Source organism: Gymnoscopelus microlampas (genome assembly GCF_963454915.1).
Source record: "Gymnoscopelus microlampas genome assembly, chromosome: 10".
Lineage (NCBI taxonomy): Eukaryota > Metazoa > Chordata > Actinopteri > Myctophiformes > Myctophidae > Gymnoscopelus > Gymnoscopelus microlampas.
Window position 1 is genome coordinate 53,527,536 of NC_139947.1, and position 12,852 is coordinate 53,540,387.

The 12,852-nt window shown below is 44.6% G+C and overlaps 1 protein-coding gene across 1 annotated transcript in view; it reads left to right on the forward strand.

The window, feature by feature from the left end:
- The window catches only part of xkr7a (XK related 7a), a gene marked incomplete at both ends in the record, with an annotated part of 10,498 nt that extends 8,439 nt beyond the window's left edge, over positions 1-2,059 (forward strand). The window contains 2 exons of the mRNA XM_084070177.1: positions 1-202; positions 1,287-2,059. The exon at positions 1-202 is cut by the window's left edge and continues 47 nt beyond it. Coding sequence (XP_083926303.1) covers positions 1-202; positions 1,287-2,059 — 975 coding nt within the window. The remainder of the gene's footprint in view (positions 203-1,286) is intronic.
- Positions 2,060-12,852: the final 10,793 nt, after the last annotated feature.

Consider the following 12,852-nt stretch of genomic DNA (forward strand, 5'->3'; position numbering starts at 1 on the left):
TCCTACCAGAAGGTCCTGAGGGACAGCCGGGACGACAAGCGCTCCATGAGCTACAAGGCGGTGTTGGTCCACATGCTGTGGCACCTGTTCAGCATGGCCGCGCGCGCCCTGGCCTTCGCCCTGTTCGCCTCCGTCTTCCAGCTGTACTTTGGCATCTTCATCGTCACACACTGGTGCCTCATGACCTTCTGGATCATCCAAGGTAAAAGGGCTGAAAAACGATTCTACATGTCTCCTAAATCTCAACAGTTTTCTGAAAAAATTATATTTCTATATCAGTGGTGCTCAATCTTTTTCATGTCAAGGACCCCCACAATGTATATGTATTTGGCCGCGGACCCCCATCAAAATATGTTGTTCCAGGGACCCCCCAGAAGCAAAGATTTGAGTTAAAAATGTTCGCTTTAAAAATATATATATTCAGAAGATTTGCACACATTTTCACGATTTTTCAAAAATAGCAGATCTACAAGCTCATAGCACGGCACTCGGTGCCGCGCTATGAGCTTGTAGATCTGCTATTTTTGAATAGCCAAAGTGTAAAATAATGCTTTTTAGCTCAAATCAAAAAATGACACAGTTCCAGGTCTTAATGGGTTAAATTCTACAGTGATTATTCCATCGGTCGAGGAAAGCAACTGTCATTTTTATATGTTAACCACCTTAAACATTATCTTATACTTTGGGCTATTAAAAAAACCCAGATCTACAAGCTCAGCTTGTAGATCTGCTGTTTTTTGAAAAATCATGAAAACTCATTTGTGCAAACTTTTGAATATATTATTTTTCAAAACATTTTTAACTCAAATCTTTGCTTTTGGGGATTCTACAAATGTCTTCTACAACACGTTGCTCTCAAGAATGTTTTTGAAAACATTTGAAGCGAGAAATAGACGATGCAATAGCCGAAAATGATTCTATTTGATCCACTACACTTCCTTGTTTTACTTAATGGAATACTTTCATTGCCATAAGCAAGAAAATACTTTGTTTTGTTACTTTTGGGTCAATTTATACATTTTTTTCAATTCAATTTATTTATTAAATAGCCGTGTAATAAGCGGGATAATGTACGGTTAGGTGGTCATTATTGAAACATAAATCTTTTCAGGGTGATTATCCACCTCCGCTCCGTGTCGGTGGATAATCACCCTGTCGGGATGTATTTTTCAATAATGACCACATACCCGTACATTATCCCTTGCATAAAGCTTGTAACTTTTTAACAAAAACAACATCACGTACACTCCCTTTAACTGTGGCACACCTCTTGGACCCCCACACAGGCGAGACGGACTTCTGCATGTCCAAGTGGGAGGAGATCGTCTACAACATGATGGTGGGCGTGGTCTACATCTTCTGCTGGTTCAGCGTGAGGGAGGGCCGCACGCGCTGCCGCATGGCGCTCTACAGCCTCACCGTGTTCGCCCAGAACGTGGCGCTCACCGCCGCCTGGTACGTGTACCGCGGGGGCAGCGGCACAACGCCGCACAGCAGCAGCAACGGCAACCGCACCGCCGACTTCACCGCCGTGGTGCTGGTGTGCGCGGTGGCCACGAGCTACGCTCTGGGAACCTTCTTCATGATCGTCTACTACTGCCTGCTGCACCCCGACGGGCCCATCTCGGGGTGGGGGGGCTTCATGGAGGACAAGGAGGAAGGAGGGGGGGGGGTGGCCCCGGACGTCCTGGGCTCACCGGCCTCCACCCTCCCCCCCGACGTGGTGAGCAGCCCCCCGAGGACCCTCCAGAGGACTAAAGGGGCGGAGCAGCAGCAGGGGGGAGGAGGGATCGTTGGGGACGTGTTTCAGGTGCGTGGGGGCAGAGCTCACGTGGCGGCGTCCCCCCGCAGCCCCGGCAGGACTGAGGGGCATCCGGTCATCCGGATAGACCTGCCCAGGAAGAGCTACCCGGCGTGGGACGCACACTTCATCGACCGCCGGCTGCGCAAGACCATCCTGGTGCTGGAAGGGGCCGCGCCCGTCACGCCGCGCATCCAGTACCGGTGTCTGGGGGGGGGGACGCCCAAGGAGGTGATGGAGTACGAGACCACCGTGTGAGACCACCGTGTGAGACCACCGTGTGAGACCACACCGTGTGAGACCACCGTGTGAGACCACACCGCGTGAGACCACCGTGTGAGACCACCGTGTGAGACCACACCGTGTGAGACCACCGTGTGAGACCACCGTGTGAGACCGCCGTGTGAGACCACCGTGTGAGACCACCGTGTGAGACCACACCGTGTGAGACCACCGTGTGAGACCGTCTCCCTGATTGAACGAACGAACGAACGCTCGCTGAGCGGATCCACTCCCTCCTGGGGGGAGAATCTAGTTTGTTTCTTTTTCTACGGTGTGGATGTGGGCTCTGTGTCATGTCTCAGGGTCAGGGGTCAGGTACAGAGAGGTGTGGATGTGGGCTCTGTATCAGAGATCAGATCTTCAAGCTCACGACACTTGAAGATCTGTTCTTTTCGGCGAGCCACGCCCGTCGAGCTTATACGGAGTTTAAATTGAGTCTTCAACGTCTTCGCTGTCGGCCGTAAACCTTGTATGTTGTCACTGTTCAGGAAATGGGGGGAAATAAAATTAAAACCCTACTTGATCACACTACAGCGTCACACAAAAACAAGTAGCAGATCGACGAGCTTGGAACGCAGCGCGAAACGCAGTGCAGAGATTGTAGATCTGCAACTTTTGGTGTTTTCACATTTTTTTTTGGACATATGAGGTTTCCACCCAACAGAGACGATATTCATAAAACCCACGGACGACTAGCCTGGTAAACCCTCCCTCCGGAAATCTCATTTCCATTTGATTTCAGGAGTGAGTCTGGCATGAACGCCCATTCTGCAATATTCAATAAGATATCGTTTGGATAGAATTGAGTTGTTTAACTTCATATATGTGGTCAATTAATCATGACAGAGCCTATTTAAAAATATAAATTTAGAGAACCGGCAGGGGCGGGCAGTGATACATGTATCCCAATAAGGCAACCTATTTTGGGCATGGCCGTGTCAAAAGTCCCGTTGCGTCACATTAGTCTGGAGGTGGTAAAAATAAACTGCTGATTGGCTGAAGGGGAAAAACGATCATTGGCTGAAGGGGTTGTCAGTCAACGGTATTACTCCCGCCCAACTCCAGCCCACAGCCAATATTGCAGAATGGGCGATCAGGCCAGACTCACTCCTGGAATCAAATGGAAATGAGATTTCCGGAGGGAGGGTTTACCAGGCTAACTGACGACCATAGCCGATCTAAAAGCTCACAACGCATCGTTTTTCGCAACTTTTCGCAACTTTTGCTGTCATAAGGCGAAGTATACAATCCAAGGGCATTCGTTTATGAAAAAAGAAACTGAAACATGGAGATACAAGGTTTCTGCCTGACAGCGACATGCGTCTGACGTAAATCACGAGGTCAAAAGGTCACCTGACGTCGTGTCGATATCCGTTCACACCGAAGTCTTATTATTATTATCGTCCTGAAGCTGGAACGGCAGTTTAATGAGTGGAATGTACAAAAGGAAAGAAAAGAAAAACTGTTGAATATGTGATATTTGTTACAAAGGTTCTGAGCATTTTCAAGGTGTCAGTCAGTGGGATTAACAACATTCCTGTCGTAAAATATGTGTTATTTGAGGTAAGCTAGAACATTGGTTCTCAAAGTGGGGTCCGAGGACCCCCAGGGGTACTTGAGGGCGTTCCAGGGGTCCCCAGCTAAATGATGGACAGGGACCAAATGGACCCTTATGGGTCTGTAACTCTGAGAGTGTACAAATGGAACCAAATGGACCCTAACATTTGTACACTCTCAGAGTTAAATTAACATTGATTTTACAATATGAATTGGGGTCCCAGAGACATAGGCCTACATGCCATTAAATGGGGGTCCGTAGCCCTAATGCATGTCAAACTGGGGGTCCTTGAAATTAAAATGGTTGAAATCACTGCTAGAGAGCCGTTAAAAAAACTTCTATTTTGGGGGTCCCTGGCATATCTTTTCAAATGGGGGTCCGCGGTCTAATAAGTGTCTATTTGGGGGTCCTTGGCACGAAAAAGTTTGAGAACCACTGAGCTAGAAGATGAAAAAAAAAGAACTAAGATATTTGTGTTTGTTTACAAAAAGAAATCCATGGTTTGGGGGCCCGTGCCTCAATATCAGTCTCATTCTAAAGGGGTTCATGTCCCTGCAGAATGGCTTCACCTATTTCAACAATGACCATCATCATTTACATGATATTTGCAGTATGTACGAATGTATGCAGTGGTGGAAAAAGTACCCAAATGTTTTACTCAAGTAAAAGTATCAATACTGCGATGTAGAAGTACTCCATTACAAGCAAAAGTACAGGATTCCAAAGTATTCGTATCAAAATGTACGTAAAGCACCAAAAGTAAAAGTACTAAAATGTTTGAAAAAAATAGCAGATCTACAAGCTCACGACGCGTCGTGATGCGACGCGTTGTGAGCTTGTAAATCGGCTATTGTCAAATAGCCTATGTATAAAATAGGGCTACAGTGGTTATTGTATGTTTTATAATGTAATCATTTATCTGCAAAGTACTAACTAGTAACTAAAGTTTTGAAATAATTGTAGTGGAGTAAAAGTACAATATTTGCCTCTGAGATGTAGTGGAGTAGAAGTAAAAGTATAGACAATTGCAAATAATCCACTAAAGTAAAAGTACCTAAAGATTGCACCTACGGTAAGTACAGTACTTGAGTAAATGTACTTAGTTACTTTACACCACTGTATGTATGTATGTATGTATGTATGTATGTATGTATGTATGTATGTATGTATGTATGTATGTATGTATGTATGTATGTATGCTCTGGTCATATTTGTCATATCGTTACATTGCAAAACGCCCCCAAAAAGAAGTGGACGTTCATTTTGATGTGATATTTAGCTGTATGTATGATAAAGAATTGGGGGTGTGTGAAGGACAAAATAGTGTACAGTAATCCATACTGTACATGTGGACACCAGGACATGAGCATTGAGATCTGATCCACACAGGCGTGTGTGCTCCATGTTTAAAAACCCATTAAGACCTGGAACGCATCTGTGTCACTTTAGATTTCTTTGGCTATTCAAAAATAGCAGACATACAAGCTCATAGCGCGGCACCGAGTGCCGCGCTACGAGCTTGTAGATCTGCTATTTTTGAAAAAAATCTAGATTTTTTTTTTCTTCCAAAAAAATGTTTTTAGAAAACATTTAGAAAACGTTTTTAAGAATTGCCTCAGGCCTTAATGGGTTAATCAGCGTGTCTGCGTGGATGTTCTGTAGAATAGAGCACTGAAGTCTGACGTCATTTTACACATCCTACCTGGGTCGTGGTTTCCCCCCCCCCATTATGAATTCCCATAGACGTGTTTAATATCGCGTCAAATAAGAACTGTGTTCCAAAAATAAACAAATGACCCCGGCGGTTTGACTCTTATGGATATGAAGCATCAACTGATGGTGAGAAAACGATAATGTTACTTGAATTAGTTACATTTTCCGCCAGAAACAGACTGTATCAAATATGAGTGACTGACTATCATAAACGATACAGAACCTCCTCCCTGACAATATCACAGAGACAGTTTGTTTATTTTTGGACCACAATTCTTATATGAGACGATTCTAAGATGACCCAATGTTGACATTACTTCAACGACCCAGGGGATGAACGAGTGACGTCAGGACTTCTGTACTAGAGAGAGAACTGTGTGTGTGTGTGTGTGTGTGTGTGTGCGTGCGTGCGTGCGTGCGTGCGTGCGTGCGTGCGTGCGTGCGTGCGAGTGCGTGCGTGTGTGCGCACACACAAAGTGCTGATGTACGCAGAAATAGATTTGATGAGTGTGCTGTCATGTGTATTTAATTTCAAACATTAAGTGTGATTCGTATACTTCCTCGCTACGACCGGTGTCATAGCAGATCTACAAGCTCACGACACACAGCACGAGCTTGTAGATCTGCTATTTTCGGTGCGTGACACCGGCGTCGGACTCTAAGCATACGTCGGACTCTGCTGTGTCATTGAGATATGATGACAGGTTTTTGTTCATATTATTAAGTCCAGTCAGCTGAGTTTGGGTTCATTTCCCCCCCCCCCCCAGACTTGTCCCGTGATGAAGCACCGTCTCCACCCGCGTTGCCTCGGTAACGACTGTAAACAAGGCCCCCTGGCTTTGGTTGTGGTGCTAACAGAACATAACATGACAGATGAGTTTGTGTTGTACCGTAAACAAACAAACACAGTCGTCCCGGGCTACTGTACCTCAACATGTGACAAACCACCACACAACAAGCTACAAAGCAAGCCTTAAAACACTGTCTGGTCCTACCGACTGGAACACAAGACAAACACAAAGATGAGAGGAGTTCATTTTGTTGTTGTTTGAGAATAAAGACAAAATGTGTTTACTTGACAAGTTATGCAATGCAAATGTGTGTGTGTGTGTGTGTGTGTGTGTGTGTGTGTGTGTGTGTGTGTGTGTGTGTGTGTGTGTGTGTGTGTGTGTGTGTGCGTGCGTGTTAGAGAGAGAGGGAGAGAGAGAGAGAGAGAGAGAGAGAGAGAGAGAGAGAGAGAGAGAGAGAGAGAGAGAGAGAGAGAGAGAGAGAGAGAGAGAGAGAGTAAAGCGGGCTACACACCAAACTTTGTTGTCCAGACGATTACAAACTGTAAGTCAAAGGCAGACAGACAGAGAGAGAGAGAGAGAGAGAGAGAGAGAGAGAGAGAGAGAGAGAGACAGCTAAGGACAGTTGTGATTAGATTGAGTCTAAGCCTGCTGGGTCAGTGGATTACGCCTACAACAACACCCCCCCCCCCTCCACACACACACGCACGCACGCACGCACGCACGCACGCACGCACGCACGCACGCACGCACGCACGCACGCACACACACACACACACACACACACACACACACACACACACACACACACACACACACACACACACACACACACACACACACACACACACACACACACACACACACACACACACACACACATAAACTCAGCATGTTGGACGTAGTGATGTTGTTCCACAGCCTACATTATAGACTTTATAATTAAACATTAAAAAGTTATATTAGAAGAAGAATTACAAATACTAATTCTTCTCATATAAACGTATCAAGCCACTCAACTCAACTGCTAGTTTGATTTGATTTGATCTTTAGTTGTCTTCTTGAACAAATAAGAAGTACAGAAACCTCCAGTGGCGTGCACAGACATTTTGAGGGGCAGGTGCTCAAATAAATTATACTTTTTTTTGTTGACTTGGTCTGCTCTTTTTCCCCTCTACACCTATACCTCTTTGCCAAAAATAGCAGATCTACAAGCTCACAACGCCTCGCAGCGCGAGGCGTTGTGGGCTTGTAGATCGGCTATTTTTGGCTAAAGTTCTCCTCAGAAAAGGGATGCTAGGTTTCGAGTGGTTATGGTAAAAAGAAAAATCATATCACATAAAGATTTGGCGGACCCCCTGTAGTAACTCTGAGGACCCCCTAGGGGTCCCGGACCCCCTGTTGAAGACCCCTGCTGTAAACTGAAAAAAGGGGCACTTCTGGTAAAGAGGGCAAAGGGCAGGTGCTCTAGCACCACCTAGAGTCTATCTGTGCACGTCCCTGGAAACCTCCATACTCCATACATCATCAACACAATAATAAAGCACATGTTTACGTCTTGCTTCCCTTGGTCTCCACATCCCTGTGAGCTCTCTGCACTCATCAGCGCCACCAGAGGGCTACACAGCCAGGGGTGGAAAGAAACTAAGTACATTTACTCAAGTACTTTACTCAACTACAATGTTGAGGTATTTTTTTTACTTTACTGGAGTATTTGTAGTAGACTTTGTAGATTTTGATATATATATATAACATGATATATATATAAACATATAGGAACCACTTCAGCCCTATATACATTTCGGCCATTTGAAAATAGCTGATCTACATGATTTTATACATTTTGTGCATTTGAAAAGTTGTGAAATGGCACATTCTGCATAATGAGTACTTTCTACTTTTGGTACATTTTGATACCAATACTTTGGTACTTTCACTCAAGTGAAATGTTTAAATGTTGGACTTTTACTAACAGAGTACTTCAACATTGCAGTATTACGTTTACTTAAGTAAAAAATGGAACACAGCCTTGTACATCAACTTCATTGACTTTGAGAAAGCTTTTGATAGTTTAGATAGGGCAACACTATGGCAACTAATGGACAACTATGGAATCCCCACCGAGATCATAAACCTCATTAGGAACTCATACGACGGAACCTCATGCAAAGTCATGCATGCAGGCCAGCTTTCTCAGAGCTTCCATGTCAAGACGGGCGTCAAGCAGGGATGCCTACTTTCACCATTCCTGTTCCTCCTGGCAATTGACTCATGGGTCATGAGGGGAATAATCTCTCAAGAACAGATTCCGACCTGCGGTGGAATCTGTCGGAGCGGTTCGTCCTAACCAGTGCGCATTGGCTAAAAGTGGGCGTGCCTTCAGATCAGGAAGTGGGCCGCGCTTTACCCAATCAAATGTAGTGGGCGGGATTCACGTGTCCATCCACCATGATCCACCCTCCCCCCCTCGAAACTAGCCGAAACTAATTTAACAATAGCGTCCTCGGAGCGGACAAAACCACGGAAAGATATTCACATTTTAAATTACTCTTTCATCATAGAAACAAGTGGGCTTATAACCAAAACCATCCATGTTCTCTGGGAGAAGTGGTGTTAGTGTTCCGTGTAGAAATATTGTTAGTGGGAATGAAAACATGGTCGCACCAACCGGAAGTGATGCGCTATAGGCAGACATGAAACCGGTGTTTCCCTGCGCTCTAGTCTAACATTATACTCCTGCCAGACTCCACAGAATATCAGAAAAGCAGAGGTCGCTGTTTTTCATTTTCTGTGGGGTCTGGCTACGCGAGACTATGAGGGGAACAACTGAGGGGAGGAGAAATGGAATCCAGTGGACAATGTGGGAGCAGTTGGATGATCTTGATTTTATGGATGACATAGTTCTCCTTTCACATACACAAACACAAACGCAAGAGAAGAAGACAGACTCTCACAAACTGCAATAAAACTCGGTCTCACTCCCAATATAGCAAAGACACAGGTGATCGCCAGAACCATCAACCCTATCCTTATGAACGGCACTGCCCTAGAGGAGTGGTTCTCAAACTTTTTCATGCCAGGGACCCCCAAATTGACACTTCTTAGCCCGCGGACCCCCATTTGAAAAGATAATCCAGGGACCCCCATAAGAGAAGATTTTTTACGGCTCTAGCATTGATTCTCAACCATTTTAATTTCAAGGACCCCAAGTTTGACATGCATTAGGCTACGGACCCCCATTTAATGGCATTTATATCTCTAGGACCCCAATTCATATCGTAAAATCAATGTTAATTTAACTCTGAGAGTGTACAAATGGAACCAAATGGACCCGTTAGGGTCCATTTGGTTCCATTTGTACACTCTCAGAGTTACAGACCCGTAAGGGTCCATTTGGTTCCTATCCATCATTTAGCTGGGGACCCCCTGGAACCCCCTCAAGGACCCCTGGGGGTCCCCGGACCCCACTTTGAGAACCAATGCCCTAGAGGAGGTAGAAGCTTTTACTTACCGTGGCAGTGTTGTGGACACAACCGGAGGGACAGATGCTGACATAAGGAAAGCAAAATCAAGAAGGCTAAGATCTGGAGCTCAAAGAACATCTCCATCAACACCAAAATGTGCATCTTTAACTCCAGTGTGAAACAGGTGATGCTATATGTATGGATCTGAGACTTGGAGGACAACTAAAAACACACAACACACAGGCTGCAAACATTCATCAACACCTGTCTCAGGAGAATCCTACACATCTGGTGGTGGAGAGACAAAGTAAGCAATGTGGACCTGTGGAAAAGAACAAGTCAGAACAGTGGCGTGCACAGACATGTTGAGGGGCAGGTGCTCAAGTAAATTATACTTTTTTTTTGTTTACTTGGTCTGCTCTTTTTTCCCTCTACACCTATACCTCTTTGCCAAAAGCCGATCTACAAGCCCACAACGCCTCGCAGCGCGAGGCGTTGTGGGCTTGTAGATCTGCTATTTTTGGCTAAAGTTCTCCTCAGAAAAAGGGATGCTAGGTTTCGAGTGGTTATGGTAAAAAGAAATATCATATGACATAAAGATTTGGCGGACCCCCTGTAGTAACTCTGAGGACCCCCTAGGGGTCCCGAACCCCCTGTTGAAGACCCCTGCTGTAAACTGAAAAAAAATAAATATATATTTTTCAAAAGGGCACTTCTGGTCAAGAGGGCAAAGGGCAGGTGCTCTAGCACCACCTAGAGTCTATCTGTGCACGTCCCTGAGTCAGAATCCGAATTACAAATCCGAAAGAGAAAGTGGAGTTGGATTGGCCACACCCTCAGAAAACCTGCTACAAACGAACATCACCTGAATGTTTCCAGGTAAACTATGTAGCCTAATAGTTAATCTGTGCATTTGAGAGCAGCAGCTGTCCACGGCTACAGAATGTTTCAGTAACACAACAACAGAACTCAAAAAGACACAGAATAAACAAGTGAAATTGAAGTGATGACACAAACAAGTGAGCAGATAACATTGCAAGTGGAACACTATAACATTGAAGCTGATAAATGGGTAGGCTACTCTCTGCTGATTGGATGAAATTGGGAACCCACCTGAAAAGACCGCTGTTACTGAACCAAACACTCTATAGAATAACTGTCACATGATATAATTAGTTTAGTTTAAAAAAACACCTAAATATGATTATTACTCTCCGCCAGGAGAGTATTGTTATCACTGCGTTTTCACTTTCTAAACATGACACACCGATTGGTCAAGCCTCACGTGACACGTGAAATACTGTGATCTGATTGGCTAGTGACGCCACCGGGCCTATATATACATGGCATCACTCTGACAGTGTCTCCGCCACTGTCAGAGTGAGGTAAGACGGGAACCATGAAATGGCTGCATGGCTGATACATAATTGGCAGATAGGACAGATAGGACATTTATATAGACAGGAGGGATATGACATAGGACACTTATACAGACAGGAGGGATAGGACACTCACACAGACAGAACGGAAGAGGACACTTACCCAGACAGGTTGGATAGGACACTTACATATACAAGAGGGATAGCGACCTATAAATACATGTGTCACTGTGATAAGCCAGATTCCAATACCGAAAATCCGGCCACTAGCTCACTCCCAGACCTTCGAACCGGAAGTAGTCAAGTAGTCGCGGTCCAATTGTTCCTATCTGTCTTATTGGACAGATAGGACAGATAGGACACTTATATAGACAGGAGGGATATGACACTTACATAGACAGGACGGATAGGACAGGAGGGATAGGACACTTACACAGAATGAACGGAAGAGGACACTTACCCAGACAGGATGGATAGGACACTTACATATACAAGAGGGATAGCGACCTTCGCGACCTTCGAACCAACACAAGTCTTCTGGCGGAGAGTTGTGCTCCGAGGAGCACTTTTTCTAGTTATTATTACTATTACTAGTATTATTACTCTCCGCAGGAGAGTTTTGTTTTCACTTTCTAAATATGACACACCGATTGGTCAAGCCTCACGTGACACGTGACAATACGGTGAAATACTGTATAAATACATGGCGTCACTTTGACGGTGTCTTTGCCACCGTCAAAGTGAGGTAAGACAGGAACCATCACGAAATGGCTGCATGGCTGATACATAATTGGCAGATAGGACAGATAGGACACTTATATAGACAGGAGGGATATGACACTTACACAGACGGATAGGACACTTACAGTACACAGACAGGACGGATAGGACACTTATACAGACAGGACGGATAGGACACTTATACAGACAGGACGGATAGGACACTTATACAGACAGGACGGATAGAACACTTACACAGACAGGACGGATAGGACACTTACATAGACAGGAGGGATATGACACTTACACAGACAGGACGGATAGGACCCTTACAGTATACAGACAGGACGGATGGGACGCTTACAGTATACAGACAGGACGGATAGGACACTTATACAGACAGGAGGGATAGGACACTTACACAGACAGGAGGGATAGGACACTTACATAGACAGGACGAATAGGACACTTATACAGACAAGACGGATAGGACACTTATACAGACGGATAGGACACTTATACAGACAGGACGGATCGGACACTTATACAGACAGGATGGATAGGACAGTTAGAACATAAGAATTAGAACATTCCCAACATTCCCAACACAAGTCTGGTAAGAGTGAGGTAAGACAGGAACAATCACGAAATGGTTGAGAAATGGCGGATACTGTAACAATTGGATAGGACACTTACACAGACAGGACGGATAGGACACTTACACAGACAGGACGGATAGGACACTTACATAGACAGGACGGATAGGACACTTATACAGACAGGAGGGATAGGACACTTATACAGACAGGACGGATAGGACACTTATACAGATAGAACATTCCCAACATTCCCAACAGCGGAGAGTTGTGCTCCGAGGAGCACTTTTTCTAGTTATTATTATTATTATTATTATTATTATTACTATTACTGTTATTATTATTATTATTATTATTATTATTATTATTATTATTATTATTATTATTATTATTATTATTATTATAGGTAAATAAACATGGCTATTGTGGATCACAAAATGGTCATCCTTGGCCATGTGCTGTTTCTCATGTGTGGATGCACCCTTTCGGTCATAATACGCACTATTTCCGTATCCGCTGTAGACCGGACATGTAAAACAGTTTTTCTTTGT